The sequence below is a fragment of the Hemiscyllium ocellatum genome, chromosome 8 (genome assembly GCF_020745735.1).
Source record: "Hemiscyllium ocellatum isolate sHemOce1 chromosome 8, sHemOce1.pat.X.cur, whole genome shotgun sequence".
In the NCBI taxonomy this organism is placed as follows: domain Eukaryota; kingdom Metazoa; phylum Chordata; class Chondrichthyes; order Orectolobiformes; family Hemiscylliidae; genus Hemiscyllium; species Hemiscyllium ocellatum.
In genome coordinates, this window is record NC_083408.1 from 49745773 (window position 1) to 49761706 (window position 15934).

At 38.1% G+C, this 15934-nt stretch overlaps 1 protein-coding gene across 5 annotated transcripts in view; it reads left to right on the plus strand.

Moving 5' to 3' along the window:
- Positions 1 to 15934, plus strand: part of aqr (aquarius intron-binding spliceosomal factor) — a 64156-nt gene that overhangs the window by 19091 nt on the left and 29131 nt on the right. For all 5 annotated transcript variants that reach the window (XM_060828935.1, XM_060828937.1, XM_060828938.1 and 2 more), the window contains exons 11-22: positions 615 to 679; positions 905 to 1021; positions 2665 to 2778; positions 5271 to 5374; positions 5802 to 5904; positions 6010 to 6130; positions 6253 to 6394; positions 8226 to 8404; positions 8793 to 8960; positions 9533 to 9702; positions 13717 to 13958; positions 14222 to 14365. In XM_060828935.1, the coding sequence (XP_060684918.1) occupies positions 615 to 679; positions 905 to 1021; positions 2665 to 2778; positions 5271 to 5374; positions 5802 to 5904; positions 6010 to 6130; positions 6253 to 6394; positions 8226 to 8404; positions 8793 to 8960; positions 9533 to 9702; positions 13717 to 13958; positions 14222 to 14365 (1669 nt within the window). The remainder of the gene's footprint in view (positions 1 to 614; positions 680 to 904; positions 1022 to 2664; positions 2779 to 5270; positions 5375 to 5801; positions 5905 to 6009; positions 6131 to 6252; positions 6395 to 8225; positions 8405 to 8792; positions 8961 to 9532; positions 9703 to 13716; positions 13959 to 14221; positions 14366 to 15934) is intronic.

The following is a 15934-nucleotide window of genomic DNA, read 5'->3' on the forward strand; positions in this document are numbered from 1 at the left end:
ATTTTTCCTGCCAGGATGCTGGGCTGTTGATTGCAATAGTCCTGAATGGGCAACAAGTGGGAATAATCCCACTATTTACTACTTCAAAGCCTTTCATCATTTTGAACCCTTGATGACCAGTAGACCCCCTGGTTTCCGTTTGAACAATCCCTTTTTCCAGTTTCTTTCCTAACTGGAGCCTCTCCGTTTGGGTGTCATTTCGAGTGAATTTTTGCATTATATAGTTCTCATATCCTTCCTGAAATGGGATGCCCAGAACTGCATGTTTTATCTCAACAGTGATCCAACCATTGTCTTATTCAAGTGCAGCATCTCTTATTGTGAATGTTTGTATAGTAACCATTTAGACTTCATATGATTCTCTTTTGTATTCAGGAAATAAACGTGTAAAAGGCTTTAACCATGTATCTTTCAGGAGGTGTCATTTTTCTTTTCATTTTTATTCCTCGTTAGTCCATTTACTTCAAGCCCACATTTAAAAAGTTCAGATAAGGTTTTCTTAGCTAGTTAAAAAAAATTTCTTGTTTTGCAGAAAGTTTGCATTGTGCGTTAATGAAGAAATTGGTGTAACACTTCTACATTCTGTATTAACTTTTTAAAATATTTGTATGTAGGGCCCGTCAGCATGGATATGGTTCATTATTGTGAAAGATTTATCGAATTAATGATAGACTTGGAGGTAAGCAATTTGCATGCATACAGGATTTGTATAAAAATTCTGAAAAAGCTTACAAATCACAATCATCTACTGCATTTGCTCCAAGTCCAAAAGGCTAACATTGAATTGAACTCTTGATTAAATATGTGTAGAATTGCGATTGTACTATAAAATCTTTTTATTGGTATTTAGCTTAAAGGAAGTGAGTCCTGTTGTTTAATTGGTATCAACTATGTTTCCTCAAAGGCACTCCTTCCAACCCGACGATGGTTCAGCACTGTTTTGGATGATTCTCATTTAGTCACTCACTGCCACCTATCTAATCTGGTCCAGAGAGAGAAGGAGGGCCGACTTTTTTGCCAGGTGAGATGGTGGCAGTACTTAAATACTGCCATTTTTTACTTATAGAAGATGGTGAATAACTATTGCCAGTGTTCCATGAAACCTTTTGAAATCAGAGCAATAAAGGGAGGCAGGGTATTCATGCTGAAGCCTGTTGTGCTGCAGAGAGGTAGGCTGTGACAATTTTTTAATGACTGTAGATTGAGAGTTACCACTTTGTAGTATTGAAGGGAATGTTAAGTTTAAGCTCTGTTTCTCATTTCTGGTAAAGATTATCATTGCAGAGGGGTTTCTGGTCACTCCTAACAGTTGAAGTGTGATGTGCAGAATGGTGATACCTTGGTAAAGAATAGATCATTTCATTCTGTGGTTTACGCTTTGTTTTTTGTTGAATGTCTTCCTGGCTTTCAACTGCTGATCCACTCTTCAGGGCTTGACTCTTATGATACTTTGCCTCATTGGTCATTATTCAGCTTGAGTTTAGATCAGACTTATGCACCTAGTTGTCTATTGGTCACATACTTCTCATGCAAGCTAGGCAGCTGATACCTATTGTAAAATAAGAAAGAACCGAAAGATAAGTCAGAAACCAAAACAGGAATTGCTGAAAAAACTCAGGTCTGGCAGCATCTGTGGAGTGAAATCTTTCCATGCTGTACATCTCTATTCATTTATGACTTAACACTTTGAGTGACCCTTCCTCAAATACCTACTGTGTTTGTGTTGCACATTGGTTGATTTGGCCACCTTTGAACCTGGAGCAGGGTCTGGAGATTAATATAACTATCGCAGTGTAAGGATTTTGTCTTTTTATTTTTGTGTTTCTATAAACTGTGGACTGCAGTGAGAGAGAATTGTTTTAAAACAGGATTTACCAAAATAATTGCATAATTTCACAGCTAGGAATTTGATACCTATTGTGAACTGTGTTTTTGTGGATGTGGGTTCCTGCTATGTGTAGATGGTCAGGAGCTAAAGAATTGTTTATAGAGTCATTTTCTACGTATCTTTAAAAATAAAGTTTAACATTTGGTGCAACTCGAGGAACAGCAGGACTCAATTTATAACACATTGCCCAGTGATTTGAATTTTAAATCCTTCCACTCCTTTTCCTCAGTCCATGCATATGGCAACTATGTGACTCACGTAGACCAAGGCTTAGATATCTGTGGCTTAGAAACTGCACTTTTTTAAAGCTCTTTCAGTTTAGCTATGTTAAATTGAAAGGTAATACTCTGTAAAGTGAAGAGTGCCTTAATTATTGTCCTAAGTAGCTGATTCTTTCTTAAGTATTTCAAAATAGTTTCATAAATCCACGCTGGGAATTCATTTCAGTGCAAATGACATGTGATTAGTTCAGTCGCAATTCATTAACTCGTCTATTTAAATCTTAGGAGTGAGAAAAAGTGTGGTAAGCAAAGTTGGGTTGTTCAGCCTTTGAAAAGTGTGTTACTTTTGTGCTGATGATCTTGGGTTTGACATATGACTGTTGGTTTTTGACCTTTAAACTGGTTTCTCAAGTCCAGTTGACACTGATTTGGCTGATGATTAATTTTACACTGCACATTGGCTCATTGAATGTGAACCCTGTGAGCATTCACTTCCAGATTTGTTAAAATGTCATAAAGCACTTGAATTATCCATATCTATCTGTTTATTTGTAGCTGTTAGAAATGTTGAAGTTCTACACAGGTTTTGAAATTAATGATCAGACTGGAAATGCTTTGACTGAAAATGAGATGACTACAATCCATTATGATCGGATCACTTCTCTTCAGGTAAGGGACAATAGTGTTTTACTTTATAAAGCTTTCCTTGCAAGATAACATTTTGCCAACAAATTCTGTTTTGTATACAGAACAACCTCAATTATCCGATCGAGATGGATGGGGAATATTTTGTTCAGATAACAGATCTGATCATAAACAAAGCAAGTCCTAGTGAACATAAAAAAAAGCATGTTTGCAGAATTTTTATTTCATTCAATTGATAAAATGTGTACAAACACTGGATGTTGTTTAAAGATTCCTGATATTTTGCAAATAAAATCACTTTGTGTGTGCATCTCCTCACTCCACAATAAACCACCACACTATACACACCACCTTACACCAAGTTGAAAGGCAGAGCAAAGTTTCCAATTTAATGCTGACAGAAGATGGATAACTTGCTTTGCTCCCCACCTCATGGGCCAGCCCCTCTTCTTGCTCCATGACACTGATGAAAGGGATCTCCAGAAAAGTTGCTAAAAAAATCCATCTGGACCAGTTGGTAGGCAGATTGTGGGAACACCAGAATGGCCGCAACTCCCCAGACCACAACAAAGTGGCAGTCGGATTGCTGGAGGGACTGTGGATCAGACTGCCGGTCCTGGCTGCTGACCGTCTCTAGGCTCAGGTTGTAGGGCAGGAGCTTGCCCCTTAAGGCCGCTTCCATTCCTTTGAGCAGTGCATGTTGCAGGAGGACTCTCCGGGTGGCGGGCAGCACAATGCCCAGGCTCTGTGTGTCCGATCCGGTTCAGAATGTGGCACGGCTGTGGGTGAGGCTTGTAGAGGCTGAGGACAGCGTGCAGGAAGCCAAGCAGGGTACAGAGGCGCCGCTTGCACTGCATGGCAGGAAATAATACAGTAGCAAAATTCCAGGCTGCGAGGAGCAAATTGCACAGGACTGGTTAAAATGAGAAGAACCAGACCCTCACTATAACATAAATCTGGAAATCCCAGCATTAAACAAGGTCCGTCACAGCGTCTAAAATCTCAAGATCATTTGTAAGTTTCCGTTGAACTCAGTATCGCGATACAAAGACAGAAGCACCACCTCTATGGTGTAGCGTTTTTATGGGACCTTGAGATCTTGTTCAGATAATCCGAAATTTGGATAATTGATATTCGGATAACTGAGGTTGTTCTGTAATCATTGATCACAAGACTCTAAGTCTATAATTTGGGAATTGCTAACACTTGAGAACTTTTCATCTTGCACTCATCAGGATAATTTGTAAGAATACCAAGACAAGGAGAAAACCGATATTTGTAATGCATGAGAGGAGACAGCTGATTAGTCTCTGAATTGTAGATGCATTTTCATGGAGATTGCTCCAATTAAGGATTTCTGTATACTAATTCTAATAAATTCTTCACTCTAAATAAATGCTTGACGTAACAAAATGGGAACATCTTAAAAAAAGTGTTGAAATATTAACTGTTTATCTCTCTCCAAAAGTGCTGATTACCGGCATTTATTATAAATACATTAGTTCACCTCACAAATATGAGGCTAATTAATTCTGTGCAAATGGAGAGAAGTGAGCATTTCTATTTGCTATTATTATTCTCATCCATGTTTCATATCACTCCATGAGCTTGCCCCTTCCTCACCTCTTGATTTGGATCCAGCCATAGCTTTCCAAGATGCTTGTGCTCCTTCTGTCTTGGCCTCTTGAGCAATCTGAGTCACTCCTACATTAATGGACATTTAGTCCCTAAATTCTTATTCACTCCCTAAACGTTTTTAGCTTTCTTCCTCTCTTCTCCTTTATGACACCTTACTTCCCTGCTGTTTATTTGTATGGCTCAGTGTCAAACATTGTTTGATTATGTTCAAGTGCTTTTGCTCTTTCTAATTTTACAACTGTTGATGTACAAGAATCTTTAATAAGCCATTTGGACCATTTTACTACATTGTAGGTACTGCGTAAGTTGATGTGGGAAACATAAATCAAAAAATAACGTGCATTTCCATTTTACCAAATCCTTCTGTAACCACATATACTTAGAACTTGTATTATTAACACGTTTACATTTAGGACCTTTATTTAGTATATGAGGTGATGGAATTAGAGTTCCAAAGTGCTTCAAATAATAAAAAAAATTCTGATTTTTTTTAATGTGACTTTAAGTGCTATAATGTTTGATTTAACATTAACTGCAGTTAGCTGTAGTTGTGATGTCGTGTCAGAAAACAATATATAAAACTGCCAAAAATACTAATCCATTAATGTGAGTTTGTTATATTGTACATTTCCTCATCTTTGTCTTTGACCTGTTAATATTTTCAAGTCTATACTGGAGCACATTTCAAGAGAAGCCTGTTTTCACAGGAATCAAAATATTATAGTGTCATAGAATCATGCAATATGGAAACAAACCATTTGGTCCAACCAGTCCATGCCGGATATTATGTTCACTGTTGCTTAATCATTGATATGTTTCATATTTATTTGATAGCCTAATTGAGTAAATCTGTTGCAACTTACTGATTTTCATTGCAGAGGGCAGCATTTGCTCACTTTCCAGAACTACACGATTTTGCTCTGTCTAATGTCGCAGCTGTTGATACACGAGAATCTTTAGTAAAACACTTTGGATCACTTGGGTAAGTATTTATTTATTTATTTGTCTGGTACAGTTTCTGCACATAGTTGTTGAGTTCACACTATACTTCAGACACAAAGTAGACCTTCCAGCACCACTAATCCAGCATGTTTATGTCAATGTTAATGTCTGTATGAGCTTCCTCCCTACTTACTTCCTTTTACACCATAAATAGTGGCTTTCTATTCAACTTTTCCACATTTTGCTTCCACTTGCATCTTTGCCATTTGCCTCAATCACTCCATGTGGTAGAAAAAGTTCCACATTTTTTCATGTTTAACTAATATATTAGAAAACATTTGATTAACCTTCATCTTTTCAACTTCATCCTATTTTCAATTTTGTTTTCCTAATGAAAACTTGGAAGGACAGCCTAAAGAAGAGCCAAGTGTGCACAGTACTAAATTTGTTTTGTTTTCCATTTCCAGTCCCAATACACTTCACAAAGTGGCATCGAATCTTTGTCTTTTGCCGTTGCTACCTGAGGCAGAGAATACCTGTTATGAAAAAGAATTTCTTTTAGAAATGTTGGTAGGTATTGAAGTGAAAAAATGTGCATTGATTAACGTAACAATAGAATGTTTTTTTTCACAGGCAGAAGTTGTTAATGATTTAAAATTTTATTTACAATGATAGGTGTCCCGACATGAACGCCGGACATCCCAAATTCAACAATTAAATGAGATGCCACTTTACCCCACAGAAAAAATAATCTGGGATGAAAACATTGTACCAACAGAATATTACTCTGGAGAAGGTATGATATCTATTTATGCTTGTGGGCAGTTTGCTTTCTTGGGCAATCCTGCAACCTACTTTTTTTAAAAATACTTACTTTGTAGGACATATTTTACAATTGTTTATTTCTTATTATGCCAGGATGCCTTGCGTTACCTAAACTGAATTTACAGTTTTTGACACTTCATGATTACTTACTCAGGAATTTTAATCTCTTTCGTCTTGAGTCCACATATGAGATTAGACAGGATGTGGAGGATGCGATCAGTAGACTTAAGCCATGGTGAGTAGTAATGTGAATGTTTATGCCATTGTATTTATACATGTGTATTTTTTTTTCTCTACAAGCTTGCTTCCAATATAGGTTTCATTATTATTTTAAATGGTGAAGATGCTTTAGGTAACATTTCTTTTTAATGTCAATGTGCACACATCGATCCAGCATCACTTGGCTAACGTTTTACAAATGGCCAACTGTTGTAAAGAAATGATAATGGCAGCAGTAACTGAGGGAGTGCACTGCAAGTATAATCCCTCCGTAACATGCAGATATTGGATTTCCCAGTCTAGTTGTGGCATGTTACAATGCACTTCAGACTGGAGGTACCGCAGATTCGCATTCAAAAAATCTTGAACAATTTAACCTTCTATTTTCTCTTTTTGTTTAAAAATGTGTTTTGAAATTCATCTGATTAATATTTAACCTTTGGGACATAACACTGGCTGGAGTGCAGTGAAAGCGTATTTTTATCTTTTCCTTCTAGAACTATTTCAGTTTTAGAGAAGTCATCAATAACTCAATGTCACCAGTAGAACAGGGTGGTTAAGAAGGTGTTTAGTATGCTTGCCTTCATTGCTCAGACCTTTGAGTACAGGAGTTGGGACGTCATGTTGAAGTTGTAAAGGATGTTGATGAGCTCTCTTCGTGAGTACTTTCTCCAGTTAAATGACCAGAACTGCACAAAGTTTAAAAAAGAATTTGCCAGTATGTTGCTGGGAGTGGAGGGATTGAGTTATCAAAATAGGCTGGACAGGATTGATCTTTTTTCATTGGAGCATAGGAGGTTGAGGATGGAGAATCAGCTCACCTCCTTTTGGTCCATCTCAGTAAGATGTGATTTTTTTTTTGAATGAAACTATCATGCCGTAATTAAGCATAATTAACTAGGACAAAACAAACACTCCAAATTACAAGATTTTTTTTGAATGAAAGAACAATTTTGTTACATTGTACTCCCCCCAAAAAAGTAAAAATATATATCAAACATGCGCAAATGGGTAATAATTTAGAAAGATGAGCAGAGGGTGCCTGGTACAGCCAAGAAGGTAAAGACAGTTTTAGTTTAAAGTTCTGAGAGTCTTCGAGTTGTGAGAATGACCCGAGTCCTGATTGTTTTGCTGTTGGTTTTTCAGCAGTTGGAATGTTTGCAGGTATCATTGAGTTCTTGGTGAATGTTAGCTGTTTCAAGTTGCTTTTTCACCAGGCACTGACTTCGAAGTTGGCAAAGAGAGAGAGAGAGGCTTCCACCATCTTGTCAACAGTTTGCATTTCTTTTTCACTCTCTGCTGCTCAAAAACTGTTGCCTAAAATACAGTTTCATGTTTGGATTCTGGTTTCGGTATCATTTTCAGGCTGCAGTATTTGCAGGCAACTTTCATTCTAGTGTGTAACATTCAGAAAGGTGTGAATCAACCAGGGGACACAGATCTCAGTTTCAATACCTTTTATAATAATTTCTGTTCAGACTGATCCTCCTTATTGATGGTTTCATGAGCTTGACTCAGTCTGGTCAGGTAATTACAGCTGCTATTTAGGTTAGTAGTTGTCCTTTTAAAAGTCTCTTGGTGCCTGAGGGCCTCACATATTAAAATTATTTGGTGAAAATTGAATTGCAATAGTCATGCTTACCATTATCACCAGAAAAGTCTTCTGAAATTAATCTGGGGGTGCAACACATAAGTCACCTTGCTTGCTCTTTATTACTGAACTCAATCCAACTTTAACCAACTTAAGTTGGAAATTATTTTACGGAGTTATTTTGTTAGAACGCATTCAAGGTAATTTACTTGACAGTATTGTGGTTGAATTATTGATTTGTTTAATATCTTCATAGGCAGGGGGAGTATGGAGGAGTTGTATTTGGTGGCTGGGCTCGAATGGCTCAGCCTATTGTGACTTTCTCCATTGTTGAAGTAGCAAAACCCAACATTGGTGAGAACTGGCCCGCAAGAGTCCGTGCAGATGTGACCATCAACCTAAACGTTCGCTCTCAGATCAGAGACGAATGGGAAGGTAACGCCAACCATTTGAGTTATTTTGCAGTGGCTATGAAGAGTATTGTTTCCTGGTTTGCAGGGTATTGTAATTTTCCCAGATACTGAAGCATTGAATTGAATTACCCACGGTAATTTAAAAAAAAGTAGAAAATCTGAAATTGTGCTCTGAGTACGTCAAGGATGACTTGTGCTTGTTTAACTAATTATATCTTGCTCAAATATATAAGATATCTATACTGGTTTCGGTTAGACTTGTATAATTAAAATTACGTTGAATGGATAAATCCATTCCCTGTTCCAGATAGTCACTCTGTTTGTGCTGTTTGATTGGTCAGTGCAAAGAGCAGAATTATGTATATTTCTACGGTTTTTTGCTTTTATATGTTGCATTTTCAATTTTGTAGCACTTCGCAAGCATGATGTGTGCTTCCTCATAACTGTTCGACCAGTATTGACTTATGGCACAAAGTTTGATCGCAAGCAGCCATTTGCAGAGCAGTACGGGCTCGTGTTTGTACGAGGATGTGAAATTCAAGGAATGCTGGATGAGAAAGGACGGGTCATTGAAGAAGGTACTGTTTTGTTCATTGAAGAGTTTTTAAAAATTAGAATGAACGAATATGTATCGAGAGCACAAAAACTAAACTATGCATTGTATCTATTTGGTTCAGTTATGTGCATTTTCACCTTTGAGTTGAGGGTTCCGGATTCCAGAATCACATGTGCAGGATCTAGCTTGATGTTTTGTTGCAGTTCTGAGGATCGCTACATTGTTGAACACTTATCCGATGAGAAGTTGAACAGCAGCATTATTATTTGTTCTAATAAATCTAAAAGATCCTGTGACATATTTCAGAGCAGAGAAGGGCATTTCTCCCAGTGATATTGGTGAATTATCCATCCAATCCCAGTAAAAGAAATAACTTAATTATTTATCTCGCTTATTGAAGCTTGCTGCATACAAATTGTCTCATTTGTCTTAAAAGAAATGACTACAACTCAAAAATACTTATTGGTCTTGAAGTACTTTCCGATGTCCTGAACTTGTTGAGGTTCTCCCTTGAGTATGCATGTAGTTAACACTGAGAATACATCACAGTTTACCTCCAGTAACTCTTACTGGTCACTTGTGTCCTTTACGTAGGTCCTGAGCCTAAACCAAAGCTGAAGGGAGATTCACGAACCTATCGAGTATGGTTGGATCCCAACCAGTATCAGCAGGACATGAGCTTTTCTGTTCAGAATGGAGCGGAAGATGTCTATGAGACCTTCAATATTATCATGAGAAGAAAACCTAAGGAAAATAATTTTAAGGTGATCATAATGCGATTTTCAGTAATACGTGTTCAGCTTTACACAATTAGCAACTTAAATATTAATTTTGAGCAGAAAGATGTTACAGAACTAGTAATCCAGGGAATGAGAATTAAAACCTCATCATGGCAGTTTGACAATTTTCATTCGGTTTAAAACTCTTCTATCAGTCAAAGATTTGATTTGATTTGATTCCCTACAGTGTGGAAACGGGCCCTTCGGCCCAACAACAAGTCCACTCCGACCCATTCCCCTACATTTACCCCTGACTAATGCACCTAACACTACAGGCAGTTTAGCATGGCCAATTCACCTAACCTGCACATCTTTGGACAGTGGGAGGAAACCGGAGCACATGGAGGAAACCCACGCAGACACGAGGAGAATGTGCAAATTCCACACAGACAGTTGCCCGAAACGGGAATTGAACCCGGGTGCCTGACACTGTGAGGCAGCAGTGCTAACCACTGAGCCACCGTGCCACCCTAAGCTTTACCACAAATCTGCCATATTATTCACAAAATCCACCTAGTTTACTAATATCCTTTCTTGAGACAATTAGAGATGGTCAATAAATGGCAGCCCTGACAGAAGCTGCCACGTTCTAAGGATGCACGAAAAAATAGCCACACCATTTCCTCCCTGGGTTTTGTATTCAGTTTAAATGCAGTTTATAATTTGAGTAAATTTGCAGTAGAACTGTGCTGTAATTACTGTACACAGTAATGTTATGCTTTGGACCTTAAATTTAAAACTATGGTGTACCTGTTTAGAGTTCTTAACCATGTTGACATTTAATGATCACAAATGACCATTTTAATGCTGCTGCAGTCTTCATGCTGATTAACTTTACCACTGACTTTACACATGAATGTTAGTTTTTTATATTTCAAATATTCATCCTAAATTAGACTGGAAACTAATGGCGTATGAAGTCTGGTTCTGTTGAATATTTTGTTTAAAATACATTATGTCAAAGACCTCAGGGCATAGTTATCAGAACGGTCCCTTCAAAACTATTCAAACAAAATGCTGGTAATCTGAAATAAAAACAGAAAATACTAGAAATACTCAGCAGGCCTTGCACTAACTGTGGAAAAGCTAATGATCATTCAAATTTGATGACACTTTATTCAAATTCCATTGAAAGGTCATTGACCTAAAGTGTAAACTCTGGTTCTCTTTCCACAGCTGGTGCAAGACCTGCTGAGTTTTTCCAGTATTTTCTGTTTTGCATTCCCCTATAGCAGACCGTTTGTGTTCTCTGCATTCTTATAACTTTAAAGAGCTGTACCGGTGTCGTAGTACGATTATCTATGGAATTCCTTCATAGTTCTTGTTTTATGGATATCTGCACATTTAATAGCTTTCCTGAATCATGCTGTGTATGTTGAATTGATGGTTTGTTTTATGATTTGAGCTATTATTTATAGGCAGGTCAGATCCCAGACTGAAATCTGACTTGAGAGATCATATTTTGTTTCTGTTTTAGTTTTGTTTTCCAGTGAACCACTAATAACAATGCTGCATTTTCAGTTTTAACTATAAAATGGAAGTTTATTACACAAATGGAATGAAATTATAATGGAATAAATTAGACAGATTTAAGAATTTTTGAAATACACCTTAAAATAGATTCCAATAATCTCAAAAGCATTTCTTTATATTACTCACATGAGAGTAAATTCCCTTCTTTGTCAAATCTATTGGACTAGATTTAACAGTGGTTTCAATTCCGTGCCTTAAGCATCTGGCAGTCGCTTTCCGGAATCTTCACACAACTGAGTTTAGACTTGCTAAGCTTCAAATAATTCCTTCAGTGTTTTAACCAAACATTCCTGTCCTGAAAATTTATAACTGAATTTTTCACACCATAGCCTCTTAACAGTTGGAAACTACCTACCTTTCTCAGGAGCAACTGGTTTACATTTCCATTTTGAGCCAAGGCTTCTACAAAATTTAGTATAGGGATTGGGGCATCCTGTTGTGGTTGTACAGGGCATTGGAGTACTGCACACAGTTCTGGTCATCCTGCTATAGGACGAATTTTATCAAATTAGAAAGGGTGCAGAAAAGATTTACAAGAATGTTACCAGGACTAGAGGGTTTGAGTTAGAAGGGGAGGCTGAATAGGCTGGAATTTTTTTTCCCTGGAACAGAAGAGGTTGATGGTTGACCTTATAGATGTTTATAAAGTCGTGAGAGGCATAAATAAGATGAAGTGCAAAGGTCTTTTCTCTTGTGAGGGGAGTTCAAAACTAGAGGGCTAGGTTTAAAGTAAGAGGGGAAACATTTTAAAGGGTCCTGAGGGGCATTTTTTTTCCCCTCACTGTGGTGTGTATACAGAATGAACTGCCAAAAGAAGTGATGGAGGCACACTATTTAGAGACACTTGGACAGGTACATGAATAGGAAAGGTTTAGAGAGATATGGCCAAATGCAGGCAAATGGGATTGTTTTAGTTTGGGAAAGTTGATTGACATGGACAAGTCCATGCTGTGTGACTTTGGTGAAAATTCAAAATGAAGCTTTTATTCAAGGTCTGGGTATTTCCCCAAACTAAAAAAAATTATTCCAGACTCTTCTATCTGAAATCTGGATTAGTGGTGCTGGAGGAGCACAGCAATTCAGGCAGCATCTGAGGAGCAGTAAAATCGATGTTTCGGGTAAAAGCCCTTCATCAGGAACACAGGCAGAGAGCCTGAAGGGTGGACAGATAAGTGAGAGGAGGGTGGGGGCGGGGAGAAAGTAGCATAGAGTACAATAGGTGAGTGGAGGAGGGGACGAAAGTGATAGGTCGGGGGGGTGGAGTGGATAGGTGGAAAAGAAGATAGGCAGGTAGGAGTTGCAGTGGGAGAGGGACTCCCTGAGATTCTTGTAGAGAGAAGAGGAAAACCTCTTCAAGGCAGGCATCCTTGCAAGAGAATTCGCAGTAGGGTTAAAATCAACGAGGTAAAAACAATGACTGCAGATGCTGGAAACCTAATGCAATACACTGTTTGCTTTGTTTATTCGTAAACTTTACCAATATAAACAAAACCATGATATTATTTGAAAATCTCTTTCTAAAACTGCTTTAAAAGAAATCACAATAGCAACAGAAGTACCTGCAAGTTCAACGTTACACCCCTTCAGACCCACACCCAAAACCATAAGAATTAAGAGCAGAATCTGCTCTGCCACTTGATTGTGGCTGATAAGTTTCTCAACCCCATTTTCCTGCCTTCTACCCGTAACCTTTGGTCCCCTTATTAATCAAGAACCTATCTATCTCTGTCTTCAGTACACTCAATGACTTGGCTTCTTGTGTCTTCGATAGCGGAGTTCCATATATTCACTTTCCTCGGGTTGAAATAAGTGCTTCCTCATCTCCGTTCTAAAGGATCATCCCTTTGTTCTGAGGCTGTGTCCTTGGGATCTACTTTCTCCTGCTAATGGAAACATCATCTTCATATCCACTCTATGCAAAGCTCTCATTATTCTATCAGTTCCAATTAGAACCCTGTCATCCTTCTAAACTCCATTGAGTGCAGACCCACAGTCCTCAACCGCTTCCCATATGACAAAGATCCCCAGGATCTTTGTTGTAAACCATCTCCAAGGCCAGCACATTCTTAGACACTGAACCCAAAACCACTTACAATATTCCAAATGTGGTCCGACCAGCACCTTAAACAATCTCAGCCGTACATCTTTGCTCTTGTATCCATTTTAAGAAGGCTAGAATTCTAACATTGCACTTGCCTTCCTAAATGTGAACTAAACCTACATGCTAACCTTAAGAGAATCCTGAACTAAGACTCCTAAATCCTTACCCACTAGACCAACATTCAAAAATACAGAATTAATGATCATATATTGTTGGTATATGTTACACACATTACATACCATTAAAAATAGCAACGATATTGTATATAGCTCGCTTTTAACAAAAAAAAGTTATTGTATTCTGCCATATATGACTGCTGTAGCTTTCATTTTGAATGACCATTTTCCAATTAATTGCATCCTCAGGCAGTGCTTGAGACCATCCGCAATTTAATGAATACAGAGTGTGTAGTCCCTGACTGGCTTCATGATATAATCCTTGGATATGGAGACCCTGGAAGTGCTCAATATTCGAAGATGCCAAATCAGATTTCCACACTGGATTTTAATGATACCTTTCTGTCTATTGAGCACTTGAAAGCTGGTTTTCCTGGGTGTTCTATTAAAACAACAGTTGAGAACTCTACTCTGCAAAAGCCTCCATTTAGGTAAGAATACAAATTGACATGTGCAAGCTTTAATCAGTTTTTTGTCTAGTTCAAATCTGAAAATGTTAATGTATTTGAGTATTGTTATAACATATAAAGGTGCAACCAGTGTCATCTTGTTTACACTGTTGTACAGTGTAATACTGAATATTCTTAGTAAGACAATGTTAATGGAAAACTGATAATTATTCTGGTTATTGAGAAAAATGTGTAAAAATTTTGCCATCATTATTATGAACATTCCACCCCAACCTAAACTTTAGGATCACCTTCCCCGTGCAGCTTGGAAAAGGGAAAAAACGAAAAGGGGAGAATGATGATGGAGAGAAGGAAGAAACTCCAACTTTAATTATTGAACCTCATGTGATTCCAAACCGAGGACCTTACCCATATAACCAGCCAAAGAGGTAAATATAAAAGGGCTTCCTTATAATTTAGCTGTTTGTTTGCTCATTCAACTGGGCTGTTTTAGTTTCTAATTTGTTACACTTTATGGATCCTGCAGTTTATATTCAACCATTGGTACATCCCGTTTTCAGAGAACAATGTCATTTGACTCAAGGTCCTGCCACCTTTGATTTTCCTCAAAGCAGCAAATTAATGATTAAAAGGTTTGGCTCACTTTCTAGTTAAGTGTACATTAACCAGCTCTTGATGGCCAGGAGAAGATTGTCCAATTTAAAAGCAACAGCAAGATGACCTTATGGCTAAATGTGGTAGAGGAAGGGAGTCTCTCAACTTGTACAAACTTTAACTTAAAAAGACAGCATTCGTAGCCAAACCACCTTGCTGGAGGAATAATCCTGAATTTCATGCCCACCCCAAAAATTTCACCACTCTTCACCCAAATATCAGGATATAGACAATGTAGAACTGAAAGAATCTGAATTTGTGTCACAATGTAGAAGACACATAATTTAAATGTGTACGTGCTCACTCGGTGCATCTCATACTCAGAGTCAGTAAAGAAATAATTTTGTAATGAAAATGATACATTGGTTTTTCTTTAGAGTTGAATAGAAGGAAAGGATAAAAAGACACTTGTTTTAATACATTGCTTTCAAACATTATAAAACCTAGTCCTTCACATCAAAAGAACTGCATTGATTCACAGCATCGGGTCAAACAGGAGCAACATGCTGATTACTATGTATCTCTTCCCTGCTCGAAATCTGACCTACCAGTACTCCTTCATGTTGAACTCCACTTGGAGGAAGCACTGAAACTGGGGTCTTCAATATCCGTCACTAAAAATAGCTTAGCAGCACCACTATGACAGAGTTGATAGTGTCCCAAGTGACATCATTGCTAGACTGGTTCTGTGGCTGTTGGTGAAGGAATCAAAAAAACAGGGAAAAACATACTTGTCCTGACACTCGCCATTCTTCCTGCCACAAATAATCTGTCCATGACAGTCTCAGTAGGACTGTCCTTCTGAAGGCAAAGGCCTTTTGTCACATTGACGATATTCTCCTGCATATTGTGTGGCAGTATCACTTTTGTGGCATAGACTTCGAACTGATCTAGCAACTTGACTGGTGTCCACGAGGAGCTGGGGACCATCAGTGGAATTCTATTCTAATGCAATCTGCAAACTTGTACCCTGGCATAATACCCACCCTACCATTGCCCTCAAGACAGAGGCTCAATCCTGTTTGGATGAAGAGTGCAGAAAGGAATGGCAGGAGCAAGACTAGGCATGCCTATAAAGACGTTAACCTAGTGAAGCTACAACATAGCAATAATTGTGTGCCAAACAGTATATGCAGCATATATTAGACAGTATTATGGGCAAGCAGTTTTGTGACCAGTGGATCAGATCAAAGGTCTGCAGTCTTGTCGCATTAGAGAAGGAGGCTCCATAAAAATCACCATCCTGAATGATTCGGTAACATAGCACATCGGTTTAAAAGATGAGGCTGAAACATTTGCAGAAATCTTCAGCCAGAACTGTAGCGTAAATGATCCATCTCTGC